The sequence below is a fragment of the Rhodotorula toruloides genome (assembly GCF_000320785.1).
Source record: "Rhodotorula toruloides NP11 unplaced genomic scaffold Scaffold38, whole genome shotgun sequence".
Lineage (NCBI taxonomy): Eukaryota > Fungi > Basidiomycota > Microbotryomycetes > Sporidiobolales > Sporidiobolaceae > Rhodotorula > Rhodotorula toruloides.
In genome coordinates this window covers 1-18,895 of record NW_015622998.1, presented here as the reverse complement: position 1 = coordinate 18,895, position 18,895 = coordinate 1, and the positions used below count along the sequence as shown (strand labels likewise).

Sequence of the window (18,895 nt, the reverse complement as noted above, 5' to 3'; positions counted from 1 at the left end):
GAGAGTAGACCTTGTATTGGACGCTCTCTCTCGCTCTCTCTCACCGCTCGCGCTCTGCATCGAGCGTTCTCGCTGCGTGTGACCAGTCAGCTCTAGCATGGTACGCTGCAGCCTTCTAGCCTCGTCCTGGCGTCTCGGACGCGCCCGCTCATCTCCTTCTCATCTTCATCTGTTTCTCCACCTCGCAGTCTGGCTACGGCAACTATCAAGGCGGGGGTGGGTACAATGGAGGCGGGTATGGCGGAGGAGGTGGCGGCGGCTACGGCGGCGATGGCTACGGTCGAGGAGGTTACGGACGAGGAGGGTATGGCGGGGGAAGGAAGCGAAACCGCGGTGCGTCCACTTCAGAGGGCCGTTCTGAGGCTCTTCACTGACCGAAGAGCATCGCAGACGACGACCAGGGCGGCGGACAGAACTACCGTCGCCGCCAGAACGAGCGAGGCGACTACCAATCTTCGCCCAGGCGCGGTGGGTCCGGCGGCGGGTACGGCGGGGGCGGAGGAGGCATGGCCATAAGCTACGACAGGCTGCCGAGCTTGGAGACGCAAAAGAACCGCTTCAAGGAGGACCTGTGGAAGCTGGGAGACAACCCAGTACGTCTACCCCTCTCTCCTTCCTTTCGCTCGAACTTCCCTCGGGACCTTGCGTGACTAACAGCATGACGTTCTGTCGCAGAATTACGACCCAGCGATAGACATTCCTTCGACCGCGCAATCTGTCGAGACGTGGTTCTTCCGTGACCGCTCGCACGTCTTCTTCACCTTCCGCGCAGCGTGAGTCCCGCGCAATTCGTCATGAGTCGCTATCCACTGACTCTGATCCCCTCAATAGCGTCTCGGAGATGCCGCACAAGCTCCCTCACTATGCCGCGCTTCTCGCCCGCCTCTCGCTCAAGTCGATGGAACCTCCCGTTTCTCTCGCCGCCCGCATCTCCGCCAACCCAACTCCAGCTTCGTGGCCACCTCCTCCTACCGACGCGTCTCCCCTTGCTCCCGGTCTGCCGGCCAAGCCAGTTGTCGACGGCGAAGACGCTCAGATGGCCGGGGAGGATTCGACTGATGGAGCGAAGGTAGAGAACAGCGAAGAGAAGAAGGAAGTCGAGAAGGTGAATGTCGGAAAGGAGATCGTGCAGGACCTGATGAAGGCGTTCCAGGCGTTCCTCGACGAGCGCAAGTGGAAGAGCGTGCGGTACTGCGTATGTTCATCTCCCTTCCGCCCCTCCAAACTCTCACCGACTCTTCAACATGCAGGTTACGCTCTTTTCGTACCTCACCACTATGCCGCCCGCATCGCCCGTCATCTCGGCGTCGTCCCTCGTCAACCTCCTGGCCTCGTTCATCTCGGTACTGGACGAGCCCGGTCTTCGCGCTGCTCGCGGCGACGAATGCGTTCGCATCATCGTCGAGGCGCTCCTCCGTTTCGACGAGAATGCTCTTGCCGAGCCGGGTGTCGACACGCTGCGCGATGGGGTGCAGAGCTACCTGTCTTCGCGGAGGATCGAGAAGGACTTGTTCGCGGACGAGGCGACCAAGGTGCAGTGGCAAGACGTGCGTTCTCGACTCCAGCTTCTCCTCCATCACTTGACTGACCTTGCTGTGTCGCCAGCCTCTCGAGCAGCTCGTTACCGCGCTATCCTCGGCCTCCTCTTCCGACGCCGACGGCATCTTCCCTGTCTACTCGATCCTCCCCGACGTCTACGCCTCCCTCACGCTCGCGCCAGCCGAGGAAGACGAGACTCGTGCACAAGCCGGCGACGACTCGCTCACACTCCCTCTCGTGCTCGTTCCGCCCGAGTCAGACGACAGCGATATCACTATCGGTGCAGCGGTCGGCCTCGAGCATGCCCTCCCGCCAGCGCCTATCACCGCCGGTCTCAGGGGCGACGAGGGTGTCGGTTACGAGGGAACGAGGCTGACTCTGCGGCTCTTCGATGACGAGGTGGGTGCAGCCCATATCCCTTCAGCTCATGCCCACACGCTAATATCTCGTGCCCGCAGAGCGTCCCGTCCGACTATGACCCTGCGGGCATCGTTGTTCGCTCGCTCATTGCGGATGTCATCTCGCTGTACGAGACGAACCGCAAGGAGGCTGCGACAATTCTGCTTGAGCTCCCCAAGTGGTTCAAGAAGGGCACCTTCCGCGTCAACAAGCCAGCAAGGCGGCCCGACGACGACCAGGACATGCCTGAGGAGGAGGCGCCGGAGGGTCCCAACTGGTCGCTTGAGAATTTGATCGTTGAGGTGCGTCTTTCGCATCATAGACCCGTTGCGCTGCTGACGGCTCCCGTCGCAGTCTATCTTGACCTCGGTCCTCTCGCTTCCCGCGCCGCCGCTCACGGCGATGTACTACTACTCCGTCCTAACCGAGCTGTGCCGCATCTCGCCTCAGACGGTCGCGCCCAGTCTCGGCAAGTCGATACGCAAGTTGTACGCCGCCCTCGGCACCGACCGCGATGGGAGCGAGGAGTCGGTTGGCCCGGTCCTGGACGCGGAAGGTGTCCGTCGTCTCGCCGACTGGTTTTCGATTCACCTCTCCAACTATGGCTTCATGTGGGGATGGAACGACTGGTGCGTCGCCTCGCTCTTCCAGCATCCGCATCCGCTGATGACCACTCGTTGCAGGGCGCCTGACATGGACGTCTCGGACAAGCACCCGAAGCGTGTCTTTGTCAAGCGCACGATGGACCTCGAGATTCGCCTCAGCTACTTCGACCGCGTCAAGAACACGATTCCCGGCTCAATGCTCGACGCCGGCGTCTTCCCGGACGATGCGCCTGGACCCGACTATGCCTACGAGGACCCTGGTGTGCCCATCTCCCCATCTTTCGTCCATCCGCCCCGCTCATACTCTTCCGTCAACAGAGCACATCCACAACGCCGCCGCCACGTCGTTCCTCCGCATGGTCCGCGCCAAGGCGCCCATCAGCGAGGCGACAGAGGAGCTCGACTCGTTCCAGAAGTCGCTCGAGACGGAGCACAACATGACTGCCGAGGCAGCCGAGAACGTCAAGCGCGACATGGCCGTCCAGACGATTCTCAACGTCGGCTCTCGCTCCTTCTCCCACTTCCTCAACGCCCTCGAGCGGTACCTCACCCTTCTCCGCAACCTCTCCTCCTCTCCTTCGGCGCGTCAGCACCTCCTCAACACCGTCGCCGCCTTCTGGAAGCGCCACCCGCAGTTCCACCTCATCGTCCTCGACAAGCTGCTTCAGTACCGCCTTGTCGACACGCGCGACGTCATCGCCTGGGTATTTGCGCCGTCGGAGGAACAGGAGGGCTCGAAAACGAAGACCTGGAGCGACCCGGACCTGTGGCAGATGGTCAAGATCACGCTGAGGTCTGTGACGGGCCAGATCGACTCGGCCAAGATGCGTGTCGAGGGCTTGAAGCGCGAGGAGGAGATGAAGGGTGCGGAAAACGACACGGGCAAGCAGGACGGCGAGGATGTGCTCGATGCGGAGGGTGGTGCGTCTCGTCTCCCCGCGTTACACCGTCGTCGTAAACACATCTCGTATCACACAGACCTTCCCGTCCGCGACGCGCAAAACCCGGAGCTCGACTCGGCGAACTCGTACCTCGCCGAAGCGGAAGACGAGCAAGCTTCCGTGCTCGTCAACGTGCTCGGGCACTTTGCGAAGTTGCTTCCCGCCGATGTCGACGAGGAGGACTGGGAAACCTGGTGGATCAAGGGTTGGGTTCGCGAGTTCTGCCGTTCAGTGCGTATTGTCCTCGTTTGATTCGTCGCGCTACGAGCTGACGACCCGGTTCCTCGCAGTCGTTCTCCCACAAGGCTCTCACGTCGACCGTCGTCTCGGAGGGCATCGACAAGCTCGACCTCGCGACGACATCTCCCGCGACGAAGACGATCCTCGACGCCGCCAAGGCGTGGCACAGCTTTGCGTAGCGCACAAAAGCTCGAAGGCTGCAAAATGCTTACAGTACCTCGCTAGCGGTTAGCTCGAGAGCGGTGTCTTCTTGCAAATCGCCAGGTCTACCCTCCTCCGCTCCGTGCCAACGCCTTTTCCCGCTGGCTCTTCATCCTCTTCTCGCCCAGACCAACAACAACCGCCTCATACACTGCCCACCCGATCCCCGCGCTCCCTGCCTTCCGGACAACGCGCAGTCCTCCGCCTTCCCAGAAGCCTCGCAGGCCGCTTCTTCGGTAGACTAGCGCGATAGAGGACCAGAGAGATGTGTATTGCTGTGGGAAGAGCTGTCTTCGGGTTTTGAGGACGTCAAAGGGGGTTGTCAAGAGTGTCGAGGCGAGAGAAGCGGAGGCGCCTGCGAAGGAGACGGGTGAGCCAGACGGGACAAGCGCAAGAGGAAGCCTAACTTACCAGCGAGTCCACCGCCGACAGCGCCCTTCCCCTTGTCACCGCTGACACCGAGTATCCGCCGTCCTCGCTCGTAGAAGACGATGAACAGCCCAGCGCCAGGCGCATCTCGTAGTGCGGTTGGTACGGCTCCGCGCCACAATGATCGCAGGCCGCCAGTCGAGTAGAGGGTTCGGAGAGCGGTAAAGGTGGATGGTCGTGATGTGGTGGCGGAGGAAGGAATAGATAATGTAGACTGCCCGGAAGCCGGTGTCAGCCAGGGACTCCTCGCTTGTCGTCCCGCTCGCGCACCTCTGATATGGTCTTGAGCAGGGTGAAGGGCGTCAAGACAAATCCAACGGCTGTCCGTGCCGTACTGCCGACAAGCAGGTCGCCTATGGGCGTAAGCTTGATCTTGCCGCCTGGCGAATTTGTCGGAGCGCCTTTTGGTCGGAAGAGCGACGACTTGCCGACAAAGTCGCGCAGTCGGGAGAGGGACAAGAAGTATAGCGATACACCGGGGACGTTACTGTAGCAAAAGAGAGTCAGTCTCGCTCGCTTCGCACGTTCGAGAGGAGGAACGCACCGGTACAAGGTCGGTACGGTCCCTCGCCACAGTCCGCGCACTCCATCCGCCCGCACAACGTCCTTCGTGGTACTCCAGATCTTCGCCCGTGCAATCTGCGCCCTCGTTGCCTGAACGGCTTCACCTTGCAACACCGCCGCTCCCCCTCCTCCGGCAGTTGCTGCGATCCGCGACGTCGAAGCGACGGTTTTCGAGGGTTCCTGTTGTACTCGCGTCTTGATCACTGTACCAACGTGCATGGTCAGCGTGCACCGGGAGGACTGGCGAGGCAGGCAACTCACGATCGAGGGGTTGCAAGATGAGGACGCTGGCTGCGCCCGACGCCGCTCCGCTGGCGAGGTGCCATGTCGCAGGCAGCTTCTCCTTCGATGGTGCAGCCTCAGACGAGACCGGCGGGTCCAGCGGAGTGCTCGCCGTCGTGGCCATCCGAGCGAGATGACGGGGGGAAAGATCGGAAGAGGTGAAGTCGGCGAGACGGCGGTCGTGGCGTGAGCGGGCGTAAGGAGGACACTCTAGGGCTCAGTCAAGGACAGCAGGCGATCTAGCAAAGCAATTCGAGACGAGCGAGAGACTGGCACGAGGAGAAGGCTTCTTCGGCTGCGGGAGGCGGTCATTGCGATTCCATTCGTACGGACGACACGATGCTATGCGTGGAGAGAAGACACGGGGCACACGTCCCCAGATCAGTTGAACATCTTCGCGTAGGCCTGGCGAGCCTTTGCCTTCCGGTCTTCAACGCGCTTCTTCGCCGCGTTCAACCTGCAAGCGTCATTGTCAGCTACTGCAGAAGAAAGAGAGAAAGCGAGAGCTGAGCAACGCACTGAGCCTTGATACCGCCGTCCTCAGGCTGCAGCTTGCTCGCCAGCTCGAGATCCGCAATCGCCTCGTTCTCTTCCTTCAGCACAATACTCGCCATCGCCCTCCTGTACAACGCCTTGGCCTTCTCCGCATCTGTCAACTTCTTGTGCATCGGGTGTTCCTCCGGGTCTGCGTCGAGCGAGAGTGCGCGAGTCGCTTGCTTGACGCCGAGTTGGGCGGACGTCGTGCCGGGGACCTTGAGGGCGGTGAGAGAGGAGTTGAGGAGGATCGAGAGGCGGAGAGTCGCGAATTGTCCTTCCAGCTCGAGGTCGCGAGCTTGGAGGTCGAGGTGCCGGTCAAGGTCTGCGAGCGGAGTCTCGTCAGCTTCGTCGGGCTGGAGGAGTCAAGGGAGGTAGTGACGTACATCGCAGCGCCTTGATGTACTTCTTTTGCGCCTGCTCAAAGTTGCCCTTCTTGAAGAGGTCGGTGCCGCGCTCCTTGATCTCCATTGCGACCTTGAGCGCAGTCTTCGGCTGCACAACAAAGCGTCGGATCAGTGAGCGCTCCTCTTGAAGCGACGCGAGTGCGCATGCTTACGTCGTTGATATCGCTCTCCTGCATGACATCATCCAGTCAGCGGAAGTCTTCGCCAGCTGAAGGAGGCTGGAACGCACATCATCACTCGGGTACTCCTCGTGCCCATCCGCAAACTCATCCGCCATAACGCCGTCCTCGCCCTCCGCCAGCTCGCCGCAGTCAGCGATGAGGATCTCCTCCGTCGGCGCGTCGCCGTTGACGGGGGATTCCTCGATCAGGCGGACGACGGAGCGACCGTGGAGCACGCGGCCACTGTGCGCGAAGCTCGTCAGCATTGTGTTCGTGAGTTTGAGAGAGGAGATCGGACGGACAAGACGACGTGTTTGCCGTCCAAGTGCGGTGTGGGTACCGTGGTGATGAAGAACTGGCTGCCGTTCGTGCCTGTCGACCCGCAAGGATCAGCTGGCAACCTCGAGGTGAAGAGGAACGGAGGCGCGGCTCACCGGGACCGGCATTGGCCATCGAAAGCAAGAACGGCTTGTCGTGCTTGAGGTCAAAGTTCTCGTCCTCGAACTTTTCGCCGTAGATCGACTCGCCGCCGGTTCCGTTGCCCGCGGTGAAGTCGCCTACGTAAGCATGCACCGTCAGCCTCTCTTCCTCACCGAGATGAAGACGAAAGTTTGCGATGAGACGCGGAACAGCGTCAACGCCGCAAGGCTAGAAGGTTTGACGCACCTCCCTGGATCATGAACTTGCGAATCACCCTGCAGATCGCGAACTGGGTCAACACGAGCCGCATGGAGGGAAGACCGACCGTTCTTGCCCACCTGTGGAACTTCGATCCCTTGTATGACAACGGCTTGCCCGTCTTTCCGACGCCCTTCTCGCCCGTCGTCAATGCTCGGAAATTCTCTGCCTGTTGCGGTCATCGAGGCGATTTGGAGGGAGAAGCAGATAGAAGCGGGGAGGGTGGACGCGGTGCCAGAAGTCAGGACCTAGTTCGGGAGGTCGTGGAAGGCGACAGCGGAGCGCACAGTCTTCGGAACAACGTCTTCGGGACGATCAAGTCAGCCCCTAGCTCTCCCTGACGAGTACATCTTCGTGTTCCGCGATGAACGCACCTGCGAACAGCTCCATCACGATCCGCCCGGCCGAGTGGCCCTGGATGGAGACATCGAAGTAGACGCGCGGGTTGGGCATGCTGGAGCAGTCAGTCTAGCGGAGTGAGCGCGAGCGAGTGTGAAGGAGGAGGACAACCTTCGGGGACAGCGTTCGGAAGGGTTCTACGGGTCGTCGACAACTCGGTCAGGGACAAGCGGGACGCTGATGAAGCGAGTGGTACTCTCGAAAGCTTGCAAGGGGATCCAAACGGCCAAAACTGCGGAATTGGGGCGACTGTCCTCGAGCGAGTCTCGCTTGAGGAGGATTCGAGGACCGCCATCTGTTCCAGTTGCGAGGCTGAATACGCCGTTTGCACCTCAAACCTATCCCAGTACTCGCACAACCAGTCCAACCCCGACCGCTGCCCTGTGTCGTCCGAAATACCTTCATCAGTGTCGAGCGAGGACGAGAGGTTGGTGTCGAGCGTCAGCGCCGATCGCGGACGAGTTGACTGGCCTGGTCGTACTGTGGGACCGTACTCGTCAGCGTCAACGCCCCGCCCCGCGGCCTGGAGAGCTTCCGCGCGAGCTGAGGGTATGACGGAGGACAAGCGAGCAACTCAGCCCGCAACCTCGACCCGCTCATCCCGCTTGACTGCTGATGAGGGGCAGACTGACAGACGAGCAACGTGCAGAGCTCCTGCGCGAGCTCGGCGTGGGCCAGACGCCGTCGCCGGAGCAAGTGAGGGCCGACATCGAGCAGGAGTGGTTGCTTCCCTCGAAGGACGGCAGGAAGGAGCTCGCAGCGGCAGAATGGGCGATGTGAGTGCCAAGACTTACTCAGGAGCTCTGTCGGGCTGACCTCTGGCTCGCAGGCACTGGAACCGCGACCCGGACCTCCGTTCCCTCCTGCACATCGAGCCGACCCAGCCCACGACCTCGCTCGAATTCATCTCGTCTGGCCTGTCAGGCGAGATCACGGGCTACCGAGAAGTGACGAACACGGCGAGCGCGCGGCTGGCGACCAACAGCACGAGCCTGGACCGGAAACCTGCGAGTTACGAGGGCAGCTTCGTCCGTGGGAAGAGCTCGTATTTCCCATTCAGGCCGGGAGGATTGGGAGACATTGTTGCGGATGAGGACGAGGGAGCGGGGGCCGAAGGAGGACTAGAGAAGGCGGCGGAGGGACTGGAGAAGGCCTTCGAGAAGGGTCAAGGTGCGTTCGATATTCGCTTTCGCTCCGCTAAGCCCGGCTGACGCATTCTTCCAACAGGCGGCATCCGCACGATCCCTCCCGGTTTCACGCGCGGCCTCGACTTCGGTCCTCTCGCAGACGACCCAACCAGTAATCTGATCGAGGAGGAAGAGGAGGAAGTCGAGGTCAAGCCGATCTACCGGCCGATGCTGGAGCTGCAGAACGAGGGACGGGCCAAGGCTGTGACTGTGGGTTTTGTGCAAACGCGAACTGGGCCAAAAGCTGACCATTTCGTCGCCAGAACGGTCGACCAACCGAACAAGCGCCCATTCTCGACTCTGCCATCGAAGAGCTGCTTCCAACAAGAGTGCGTGTTATCGCTTTTCGGGGTCGACAGCTTGTCCTGACTCTCCACCTTTTGCAGCGACTCGTCAAAGCACCTGCAGCTGCTTCGACTCGCCGAAGACCGGTCGTCGCGAAGCGAGATTGGGCGCATGTCGTCGACGTCAACCGCGAGATTGTCAACTTCCACGAGCTTGTGCCGGACATGGCTCGCGAGGTGCGTACACTCCCCTTCGGCGCCGGTGGAACGAAGCTGAACCTCCTCCCGTCTGCAGTACCCTTTCGAGCTGGACACGTTCCAGAAGGAGGCGATCTACCACATGGAAGTCGGCGAGTCCGTCTTCGTCGCCGCCCACACGTCAGCAGGCAAGACAGTCGTGGCCGAATACGCCATCGCCCTCGCGCAGAAACACATGACCCGTGCGATCTACACCTCGCCCATCAAGGCGCTGTCGAATCAGAAGTTCCGCGACTTTCAGCGCACGTTCGAGCCGAGTGAGGTGGGTATCTTGACGGGCGACGTGCAGATCAACCCCGAGGCGAGCTGCTTGATCATGACGACCGAGATTCTGCGGAGTATGCTGTACAAGGTGCGTCTCGGCGCTTCCCCGCGCGTTCTTCTCGCTCACACCTCGCTTGACAGGGCGCCGATCTGATTCGAGACGTCGAGTGGGTCATCTTCGACGAGGTGCACTACGTGAACGACCTCGAGGTGCGCCCTCTTTCCGCCTGCTGCCCGCTCGTCCGCTGACGAGCTGTCCTGAACAGCGCGGTGTCGTATGGGAGGAAGTCATCATCATGCTGCCTGATCACGTCGGCATCATCCTTCTCTCGGCGACCGTGCCCAATACGAAGGAGTTTGCAGACTGGGTCGGGTGCGCTCTCTCGGCTCCTCGCTTTCATGCACGCTTACTGACCCTCTCGACACGCAGACGAACGAAGAAGAAAGACATCTACGTTATCTCGACGCCAAAACGACCAGTCCCACTCGAGCATTTCCTCTATTCGGGCAAGGAGTTGCACAAGATTGTCGACGCGAAGGGGCAGTTCCTCGGTACAGGGTGCGTCCTTGATGCTACTCATCGAGGCGGCGCATGCTGACGCTGGCTTGACAGGCACAAGGAGGCGACCGAAGCGATCCGGCGGAAGCAGGACAAGGAGCGCGAAGCAGCCGGTCTCGGACCTCCTACTCGCGGCGGTGCGGCTGCAGGTGGACGAGGTGGAGCACGAGGCGGTACAGGCGGTGGTTCGAACAGTGGCGGCGGAGCAGCCGCTCGGCAAGTCGCTGCGAGGGGCGCGATGGCTGCTCAGCGACGAGCAGGGTCGGGACCGCTCAACCGCATGAACAATCAGTCGAGGGACGCGAACCTGTGGATCCACCTCGTCGGGCTGCTGCGGAAGAAGGAGCTTCTGCCTGTCGTCGTCTTCACCTTCAGCAAGAAGCGGTGCGAGGAGTACGCGTCGAGCATGCCCAACACAGACCTGTGCACGGCTGCGGAGAAGAGTGAGGTGCACATCACGGTCGAAAGGGCGTTGACGAGGCTGAAGGGTACGCTCGAGTCGCTCACTGTGCGGTCGGCTCCAGCTGACCTTGCAATGTCGCAGGCTCGGACAAGCTTCTGCCCCAAATCCAGAATATGCGGATGCTGCTGTCGCGCGGCGTCGGTGTGCATCACGGTGGCCTGCTACCCATTGTAAAGGAGGTGATTGACGAGTTCCTCCTCGACTGCCGACGGACTAGGCTGACTCGCGTCTCGCAGATCGTCGAGCTGCTCTTCGCTCGCGGTCTCGTCAAGGTTCTCTTCGCTACCGAGACGTTTGCTATGGTATGTATACCGTCTTGCTCTTCCATGCCGACGTCGCTGACGATTGCCATTCACAGGGCGTCAACATGCCGGCGAAGTGCGTCGTCTTCTCCAGCATCCGCAAGCACGACGGCCGCAATTTCCGCGAGCTGCTCCCGGGCGAGTAGTGAGTCCGATCGACTACCAGCTTCTCCTTCGAAGACCAGCAGCTTACCTGTACCGCCTCAGCACGCAAATGTCGGGTCGTGCCGGTCGCCGCGGTCTCGACAAGACGGGCGTTGTCATCATCAACGCCGATGCGGACGTGCCGGATGTGAGCGCCATTCTTCCGTCCAAACAGGCAGCCGATTGACGAACGCTTGTCTCGCAGACCAACACCCTCTCGCACATGCTCCTCGGCCAGCCGACCAAGCTGCAGTCGCAGTTCCGCCTCACGTACTCGATGATTCTCAACTTGCTCCGCGTCGAAGCGCTTCGTGTCGAGGAGATGATCAAACGAAGTTTCTCGGAGAATGCGGCGCAGCGGTTATTGCCAGAGCACCAGAAGAAGGTTGCCGAGGTGCGCTCCTCTCGTATTTAACTGACTCTTCGTTGGTCCCGGCTAAGTTACTACTTGCACAGGGCGAGAACGAGCTGAAGGAGCTGAGAAAGCTGCCGCCCGGTCCGAAGACGGACGACCTCAAGCGGTTCTACGACTTATCGCAGCGAATCATTGAGCTCAACACCGCTGTTCTCGACGGCGTGCTTGCTCACCCGTCGTCTGGTCGGATGATGAGCGCCGGACGGGTTGTCGTTCTGTCGGATGGGGTGAATCGGCCATACTCCTCGCTTGACGGACACTGTACTGACGGCTGTCTCTTGCAGCACTTCCGCGACCACCCTGCGGTCCTGCTCAAATCCGCACCTCCAGCTGTCTTGCCTTCGGGCGTGATCGACCCGACGAAGCAGTTCTTCGTTCTCGCGTTCGTGCCGCCCGATGTTCGAAGCGGTCACCATGGTGCGTCCGCGCGCTGTCAGCTGCCAACCCCAGCTCTGACATTCGCTCCTGCGTGCAGACGTCCCTGTCGAAGCCGTCCCCCCTCGCTGGCCTCCTCGCCCGTCTGCCATTACCGATCCCTCCTCCCTCACCTACGAACTCGCCATCGTCCCCCTCACATCTATCGCCCTCGTCACGACTCTCGCCCTCAAGGTCGACGCAGACGCTATCGCCGACCGACACCGCCGCTCCGCCATGGAAGCGGCCGTTGCAGACTACGTCGCGTTGGCTGCAAGTGTTGGCGGCGAGCTGAAGGAGGCGGATTGGAGCAAGGTTCGCGGACTGGAATTCCGGGAAGCGCTGCAGGAGCGGGACGAGCTGCAGAAGAAGCTCGAGTTCTTGACTGTCGAGGAGGAAGACCTGGGCGAGCCGGTACGTTGGTTTCCCTCATTCGCGTGTATCACTCGGCTGACGCAGCTCGCGAGCAGTACTCGATCTTGCACTCCGAGCGGGCTTTGGAGGACAAGATCGCATCGTACGTTCCCTCGCTTATGCGCAACCGGCCAACGCTGACCCGCTTCCATTACGCAGGCTTCGCATGGCGCTGAGCGATCAGAACCTCGAGCTTCTTCCCGACTACGAACAGCGCATCGCCGTTCTAAAAGAGTTGCAGTTCATCGACGACAACTCGACTGTCCAGCTCAAGGGTCGTGTCGCTTGCGAGGTGCATTTTTCTTCCATCTGTTTCCCGCTCACGAAGCTGCTCTGACAGGTCTCTTCGTGACGCAGATCAATTCGGCGAACGAGCTTGTATTGACGGAGCTCATTCTCGACAACGTTTTCGCCTCGTACGAGCCGGAGGAAGTTGTCGCTCTCCTGTCCGGCTTCATTTTCCAGGAGAAGACCGATGTCGAGCCGCTGCTGACGCCACGACTTGAAGAGGTGCGAAACGTGTCTTCTCTAACCCGCTACCGAGTTGACCATCCTGGCGGACAGGGCAAAGCGACGATCCTCGCGACGTACGACCGCGTCGTCGCTGTCCAGGAGCGGCACCGCGCCAACTTTGCCGACGAGGGTTTCAACGGTTCGGGAGAGCTCAAGTTTGGGTTGACGGAGGTCGTCTACGAGTGGGCACGAGGCATGGTAAGTTCCGCCCAGCTGCGGGTCTCATCCCGCCCGCTCACGCCGTGGTCCCCGCAGTCCTTCCACCAAATCACCCAGCTCACCGACGTACAAGAAGGCACGATCGTCCGCGCCATCACCCGCCTCGACGAAACGTGTCGCGAAGTCCGCGACGCAGCGAGGGTCGTCGGCAACGCTGAGCTGTACCAGAAGATGCTCAAGGCGCAGGAACAGATTCGGCGCGACGTCATCTTCAGTCAGTCGCTGTACTTTACTGGGTCGACTGGCTCGTCGTGAGGACGCGGACGGGAGGAAGAGGGTCTCGAGAACGGAGGAGGAGAAGGCTCAGCGGGACTCTCTTGTATCGCTCGCTTGCCTGCATTTTGCGCAATAGCATGTCGTTAGCATTCCACTTCCTGCTCAAACGAAAGCCTCGCGCGATGTCGACCACACCTCCTCCTCGTCCGCCAACCTGTCTCGCTCACGTTTGACACACTCACCAACTCGCCCAAGATGTCGCTCGAAGCCACGATGCTCGTGCTGGACAACAGCCAGCACTCGCTGAACGGCGATTTCCCTCGTGCGCCCGCTTCTCCAGCTCACACGAATCGTCATCGCCCGTCGTCGAAACTGACTCTCCTCCGCGCGACGCCCTCGCAGCGACTCGGCTGCAGGCGCAGGCGGACTCGGTGTTCCAGATCATGGGCGCAAAGTGCAGGGCGCACCCGGAGAATGAGGTTGGGTTGATGGTCATGGCGGGCAAGGGGTGAGTTCGTGGGCCTGTTCTCTCGCGACTCGCTGGCTTGGGCGGAATGCTTGCGCTTCCGGACGATCCTGTTGGTGCGCGCGAAGCGCTGCGACCATCCGTCCAGTCCCAGCGGGATGTGGCATCCTGCTCCTCCTTGCGTGCGGAGATGACGAGGCCCGGTGCTGGAGATAGGGCTGAGGCAGGCGCTACGACGACTAGTCGAAACGACTCCTCTCATCATCCTCTTTCTCCGAAGACCGGGCAGCACCTACGTCCTCGAGCGCGACCCGCTGACCCCTCCCCTCCCATCATCCTCTCACAGTCCCGAAGTCCTCGTCACGCTCACCCAGGACGAAGGCAAGCTCGTCGCTGCACTGCACGGAGTCAAGTCAGCTGGAGAGGCGGACTTGGTGACGGGCATTCAGGTGGCTCAGGTGCGTGGACTACCCCCTCGTTCAGCTTCGCTCGCTCGTAGTGCGTTTAGGGTGCTGATCGACATTGAGATGGTCCCGCAGCTCGCACTTAAGCATCGCCAGAACAAGAACCAGCGGCAGAGGATTATCGTGTTTGTCGGCAGCCCCGTCAAGGAGAGCCAGGCGTCGTTGGTCAAGGTGCGTTGCGCGCGCTTTACTCGTTATGTAAGCTGGCTAACCTTTGCGAGCTTCGTGCAGCTCGGCAAGAAGCTGAAGAAGAACAACGTCGCGCTCGACATTGTCTCGTTCGGCACTCCCGACGTCGACCTCTCGATCCCCTCTCTCCCCTCCGCCTCCTCCTCCTCCTCCTCCTCCTCAGCGCCCGCCTCCCCCGAAACAAACGACACCAAGCTCTCCGCCCTCGTTGAAGCGACCTCCTCATCCGACAACTCTCACTTCCTCTCCGTCGAACCGGGCCCTTACCTCCTTTCGGAGAAGATTGCGCAGAGCGCGATTCTGAGGCCTGAGGGAGCGGATGAGGAGATGGGTGGCGGTGGAGGAGGAGGCGGGGATGAGTTTGGAGTTGACCCGAATTTGGACCCCGAGTTGGCGATGGTGAGTTTGCGAAAATCCCTTTCGAACAGCTTGCTACCAAGTGGCTGCTGTTCGTCAAAAGCCTTCATTTGCTGACGAAAACGTCTTGCAGGCCCTCCGCATGTCGCTCGAGGAAGAACGCGCGCGCCAAGCCGCCGCAACAGCCGCGACCTCGACCTCTGCCGCCGCCGCCCTCGAGCCCGTCCCGGAAGGCGTCTCTACGCAAATCACGGACCCTACGCCCGCTACCGAGCCCAAGGGGGCGCATCTCACGAGCGCACCGGAGACGACTGATGCGGATGTGATGCGCTCGAGTGGGCCTTTCCGCGGGGATGAGGAAGTGCAGATGCAGGTTGGAGGGGAGGGGGAGCATGCGGCGGATGATGCGGAGGAGGATGAGGATTTGAGGAGGGCGTTGGAGTTGAGTCGGGCGGGTGAGGAGGGAGGAGATGTCGAGATGGGAGGGTTGCCGGGGGTGGACGACACGGTCGATGGGGATGAGGAGGACGACATTGCACGGGCCAGTGAGTGCGCGAGTTCTCTCTGTGATTGCCCCGTTACTGATGTTGTTTTGAGTGCAGTTGCGCTGTCGATGCAGGATGCCGCGGAGGAGGAGGGCAAGAAGGACGAGGGGAAGTAGGGTTGGGTGCTCGCTCGAGTTGTAATGGTTCGTTCCCGTCGCTCGCTGTGTGTTTCCCTGCGAGTCGAGTGTGCGATGCATGTCATCAGTGCGCCCTCGTCGCCGTGAGACTTTCCCTCGGCAAGTGTCGTCGATGACGGAGGCCGCGCGAGAGTTTGCTCGGGGTTCGTCTTCGCCTCCTCTCTTCACTCACAAGCGAATCAAGTAAGACTGTGTAGCAACCATGCCGTCCAACCTCGACGCCCACATCGTGCGTCCTGTTCCCTCCTCGCGCTCGCCGCCGAGCGATGCGCTCATCGGTCGACCCGCCTCCCTTCGAAGTGAACTGACCCTTGTACACGCTTGGTGGGAGCAGAAGCGCAGCCACATCGTCTCGTTCTCCCTCCTCGCACTCTTCTCTTTCATCGAATGGGTCATCTGCGCCGTCCTCGTCTCGTCCTGTGAGTTTGCGGTCGGCAGTTCCGACGAGGGCAAACTGGCGAGATGCACCTCGGTCCTGGCGCTGGGGAGGGATGAAAGGGCACGCAGGGGATACTCAAGGGCGGGAAAGGCTGACTGCGACTCGCACCGCACGCAGACAACTCGCACAATGACTACCCGAGCCACTCGATTCGGTACGTCCTCGGCTTGGTCGCGGCCATCTTCCCTGGGCGGCTGGCGTTGTTGCGCTGCTGCTGAGGGTTAAAAGAGCAGTTGCCGTCCAGTTGAGCTGACTCGCCCCCCGTTTCCATCGCCCGCAGAGACCGGGTCCGATTCCTCCTCTTCGTCGGACTCTGGAGCTTCCTCTTCTCCTTCTTCTACCTCGCCGGTGCGTCTCACTCCTCCTTGACGGCCATGCAAGTCACTGACGAAACCCCGAATCGTGCGCAGGCTTTTTGACCGCCGCGACGAGCTTCCTCTTCTCGATCGCCTCGCACGCCGTCTGGATCGGCATCACCTGGGTCTTCTGGTCCGTCTCTCTCCCCATCTCTCCTCTACATCCACTAACGAGTCTGGCTGAACACAGGCTCGCAGGCGCAGCAGCGATCACCGACACGCTCGGCGGCGGACTCGACTGCGGAAACTTCCACTTGGCGCATTGCCACCAGCTCAACGCGGTCGAGGCGTTTGGCTGGATCAACTGGATCGTGCGTTTCCTAATTCCTCACTTTCTCTTCTCTTTCTCTCGGCGAGGAAAGAAACTGATGTGCGATGCGGGACGCGGCACAGCTCATCACTTTCCTCCTGGCGTTCGTTCTCTTCGCCGGTGCGCGCTCGGCACGCAGCGGGAACGGCTTCGGCGGACCCCTCACGCCCGCCGTCTAAACGGGCTCGCTCTCCTTCCGCCCTTCCGCCCTTCCTCTTCCTCCTCCCGCCGCTCGAATCCTCCCTAGCCCTCCGACCAAGCGCAAACCATCGACTCAAAGTTACCCCTAATCCACCCTTCTCCTCCCCTTCCTCCCGCTCTCGTCGAAGCTGAACATCGCTATTCATGCCGCATCCCTTCCCTCGTGCCTTTCCAGAAACTAGTCTACTTACATAGCTAATCTTACCCGCCTGTGTCTGTGTATGCAGCGAGTAGTCCTAGTACATACAGCGAAGAAGAGTGCTTTTCCGGCAGCCTGGCGGGTGAGGAGCTCGTGAGGATGGAGAGGGAACGAAAGTGCGCGTTGCGAGAGTGGAACATGCGAGTGAGGGAGAGGTTGTGGTACAGACAACATTCGAAAGTCTAGGTCTAAGTCTAGGAGGAAAGGGCGAGCCGAAGATGCGGAATACGGAAGCGAGACGAGTGAAGGGGTGGGAGAGAGGTCCTCATTTCGCCGCCTTGCCCTTCTGTTCCGCCTGTGCCGGCAACCAATACGCTAATCGTCAGCCTCCACGCAAGTGCAGGAAAGCGAAGCAGCGGAACGGAAGAAGCGCGGTACGCACCTTCCACATTTCCATCGCCTTTTTAAACGCGTCGTTGTGCTTCAACGCCGGGTCTGCCTTTTTGAGCTCTGAGAGGGCAGTGTTCATGTACTGCGGGTGTGAGTACTGGTCAGCTGGCGGATATGGAGAAGGAGGGAGAAGGAAGGAGGAAGGGGGACGGACGGCGTTATAGTTGGAGGATTTGCCTTTCTTCGTACTGCGTTGCCGTCCCGATCGAACACATCAGCTCTGGTCCAGTTTGCTGAAGAGTTTAGAGTGGGAGAGCCGTTCGAGCGGACTCACGTCGTCTTTTTTGACACCGCTGGAGCTGTTCCGAGGTCCAGAACGATATCAGCTCATTCCTTCAACTTCGTACGAGGTGAAACAGATGATCGCACCCTTCTTGGTCTTTTGTACGGTCGAGATGTTCCTTGGCATGGTTGTGGCGGGCGGGAGAGTGCGGAGGAGATGAGGAAGAGAGGGAGGAGCGGGAGGAGGGTGGAGCGAGCCGGGAGTTCGGCAGGCGGCTGGGTAGCAATGAGTAGCCTTATGAGATGGCAGCACGACCCCTTCAGCAGCAAAGGAGCGAGTGGTGCGGGAACAACCCTCTCCTCGTCCTCGTCGCCTTGCTCCTTGCTCAGGCGCACACCACCATGCCACGCTCGAACGCCGCGTACTTGCCCCGGCTGCTCTCCCTGCTACCGCGGGACGGCGTCGGCGCGCGCATCTACCCCAGGCGATGGGTCTCCAAGGGCCTGCCCGTCCCCTCCGTCGCCATCGGCCACCCTCAACCGGCGCAAGACACCAAGAACTGCTACTGGGAGGTCAAGGAGGTCAAGCTCAAGACGCGGCCGGACACGGGGACGCTGTTTGCGCGCGTCAAGGGCGTCAAGTACTGGAAGGGTGCGGTTCACGTCCTCCTGGGGTGGTGATGGGGAGACACTCGCTCACGCTCTCGCTTGCGGCGGGTGTTGTGCAGGCAAGCGTGTCACGCCTGAAGGGAAGGAGTGGGAGGACATCCGCGGCGGGCTCAAGTGGAAGTGGTACAGCGACATGGTCCCTCCCCTGCTCGCTCGCGACCGGTTCAGCAACAAGGCGGCCGCGCCACCACCAGACGCAGCGAAGGAGACGGCCACCGAGGCGTGATTCAGAAGCTGTTCCGCGCATTCCATGTTGTACTTTTTTCCGCCGAGGTGCGTGTATGCTCGACTCGTCGACTTGGCGCGCCCAAGCTGACCCTCTCTTTCCCTCCGTCTCGTCACTCTTCTCAGCTCTCTCTCGCTCCGTCGCCTCACGCATACCGTACGCACACATCTCCTCTCTCCAGCACGCAGCAAAAGCGCCCGCCCAAACCTCCCAAGGATGATGCGCATCCGCCAAATTTGCGTATACCTTCAATCCTCGGTACCCAGTCCTTGCGGGCTGGGGAGAGCCAAAGACGGCTATTGCAGCCTGTCGGTGATGGCTTGTCATAGTTACACGTGCGTTCGGCCGTCTCCCTTCGCTTCTTGCACGCGGATGAGGGCATGTTGAGCGACGGACGGCTGACCTTGTCGGTTCTCTTCGTCCACAGTGAGGGAGTCATTGGGCTGGGACTGTCGCCAGACGAGCAAGCTGGAACGAACGAGCGAGGACGGCCAAGGCTGACCTTTTGTTCCTCCATCGCCCGCTCGAAACAGGCCACACCCGACGGAAGGGTGCGATGGGAATGCATGGCTCCTCTCTTTACGCATCACTCTGCAACTTGCATCGTTATCCGGATATTGCTGTGCTTGAACGGGGAGAACGAGGAGAGGGTCGAGGAGACGTGGGTGTGTGAGGGAGCACTCGGCGCACCTTG

General features: G+C 60.9%; 9 protein-coding genes across 9 annotated transcripts; 6 read left to right on the top strand and 3 right to left on the bottom strand.

Annotated features, from left to right (window-relative positions):
* Positions 1-97: 97 nt before the first annotated feature.
* RHTO_05874 (nuclear cap-binding protein subunit 1) lies at positions 98-3,903 on the top strand (the record flags this gene model as incomplete). The annotated part of the gene is made up of 13 exons (XM_016419535.1): positions 98-100; positions 189-333; positions 391-593; positions 676-773; positions 832-1,195; positions 1,251-1,547; positions 1,606-1,938; positions 1,998-2,240; positions 2,293-2,567; positions 2,622-2,803; positions 2,862-3,464; positions 3,522-3,715; positions 3,775-3,903. 13 exons carry the CDS (start codon positions 98-100, stop codon positions 3,901-3,903), a joined length of 3,069 nt encoding a protein of 1,022 aa, XP_016269596.1.
* An 87-nt stretch (positions 3,904-3,990) lies between these two features.
* RHTO_05873 (mitochondrial carrier protein) lies at positions 3,991-5,324 on the bottom strand (the record flags this gene model as incomplete). Its single annotated transcript, XM_016419534.1, has 5 exons — positions 3,991-4,280; positions 4,337-4,568; positions 4,625-4,841; positions 4,899-5,121; positions 5,180-5,324. 5 exons carry the CDS (start codon positions 5,322-5,324, stop codon positions 3,991-3,993), a joined length of 1,107 nt encoding a protein of 368 aa, XP_016269595.1.
* Positions 5,325-5,581: 257 nt separating this feature from the next.
* RHTO_05872 (peptidyl-prolyl isomerase D (cyclophilin D)) lies at positions 5,582-7,433 on the bottom strand (the record flags this gene model as incomplete). The annotated part of the gene is made up of 11 exons (XM_016419533.1): positions 5,582-5,657; positions 5,720-6,059; positions 6,121-6,229; positions 6,294-6,311; positions 6,371-6,545; positions 6,605-6,674; positions 6,737-6,859; positions 6,969-6,997; positions 7,061-7,149; positions 7,268-7,284; positions 7,355-7,433. The coding sequence occupies 11 exons, from the start codon at positions 7,431-7,433 to the stop codon at positions 5,582-5,584; spliced, it is 1,125 nt and encodes a 374-aa protein (XP_016269594.1).
* Positions 7,434-7,994: 561 nt separating this feature from the next.
* On the top strand, positions 7,995-13,070 carry RHTO_05871 (antiviral helicase SKI2; the record flags this gene model as incomplete). Its single annotated transcript, XM_016419532.1, has 23 exons — positions 7,995-8,155; positions 8,209-8,549; positions 8,607-8,776; positions 8,830-8,895; positions 8,953-9,087; positions 9,146-9,460; positions 9,514-9,582; positions 9,639-9,745; positions 9,803-9,931; positions 9,986-10,419; positions 10,476-10,573; positions 10,631-10,696; positions 10,753-10,841; positions 10,904-10,988; positions 11,046-11,234; positions 11,297-11,482; positions 11,540-11,672; positions 11,731-12,083; positions 12,140-12,186; positions 12,243-12,375; positions 12,441-12,593; positions 12,648-12,794; positions 12,852-13,070. 23 exons carry the CDS (start codon positions 7,995-7,997, stop codon positions 13,068-13,070), a joined length of 3,825 nt encoding a protein of 1,274 aa, XP_016269593.1.
* Positions 13,071-13,286: 216 nt separating this feature from the next.
* RHTO_05870 (26S proteasome regulatory subunit N10) lies at positions 13,287-15,168 on the top strand (the record flags this gene model as incomplete). The annotated part of the gene is made up of 7 exons (XM_016419531.1): positions 13,287-13,353; positions 13,434-13,539; positions 13,844-13,955; positions 14,037-14,132; positions 14,193-14,549; positions 14,641-15,052; positions 15,110-15,168. The coding sequence occupies 7 exons, from the start codon at positions 13,287-13,289 to the stop codon at positions 15,166-15,168; spliced, it is 1,209 nt and encodes a 402-aa protein (XP_016269592.1).
* A 223-nt stretch (positions 15,169-15,391) lies between these two features.
* RHTO_05869 (MARVEL-like domain protein) lies at positions 15,392-16,473 on the top strand (the record flags this gene model as incomplete). The annotated part of the gene is made up of 7 exons (XM_016419530.1): positions 15,392-15,418; positions 15,524-15,608; positions 15,746-15,782; positions 15,909-15,976; positions 16,039-16,117; positions 16,175-16,295; positions 16,378-16,473. 7 exons carry the CDS (start codon positions 15,392-15,394, stop codon positions 16,471-16,473), a joined length of 513 nt encoding a protein of 170 aa, XP_016269591.1.
* A 486-nt stretch (positions 16,474-16,959) lies between these two features.
* On the bottom strand, positions 16,960-17,493 carry RHTO_05868 (uncharacterized protein; the record flags this gene model as incomplete). The annotated part of the gene is made up of 5 exons (XM_016419529.1): positions 16,960-16,989; positions 17,077-17,166; positions 17,239-17,272; positions 17,359-17,383; positions 17,454-17,493. The coding sequence occupies 5 exons, from the start codon at positions 17,491-17,493 to the stop codon at positions 16,960-16,962; spliced, it is 219 nt and encodes a 72-aa protein (XP_016269590.1).
* Positions 17,494-17,708: 215 nt separating this feature from the next.
* RHTO_05867 (uncharacterized protein) lies at positions 17,709-18,201 on the top strand (the record flags this gene model as incomplete). The annotated part of the gene is made up of 2 exons (XM_016419528.1): positions 17,709-17,958; positions 18,035-18,201. The coding sequence occupies 2 exons, from the start codon at positions 17,709-17,711 to the stop codon at positions 18,199-18,201; spliced, it is 417 nt and encodes a 138-aa protein (XP_016269589.1).
* A 216-nt stretch (positions 18,202-18,417) lies between these two features.
* Positions 18,418-18,895, top strand: RHTO_05866 (uncharacterized protein; the record flags this gene model as incomplete). The annotated part of the gene is made up of 2 exons (XM_016419527.1): positions 18,418-18,536; positions 18,629-18,895. Coding segments are annotated over 2 exons (386 nt in total), but the record flags the coding sequence as incomplete, so codon positions are not given.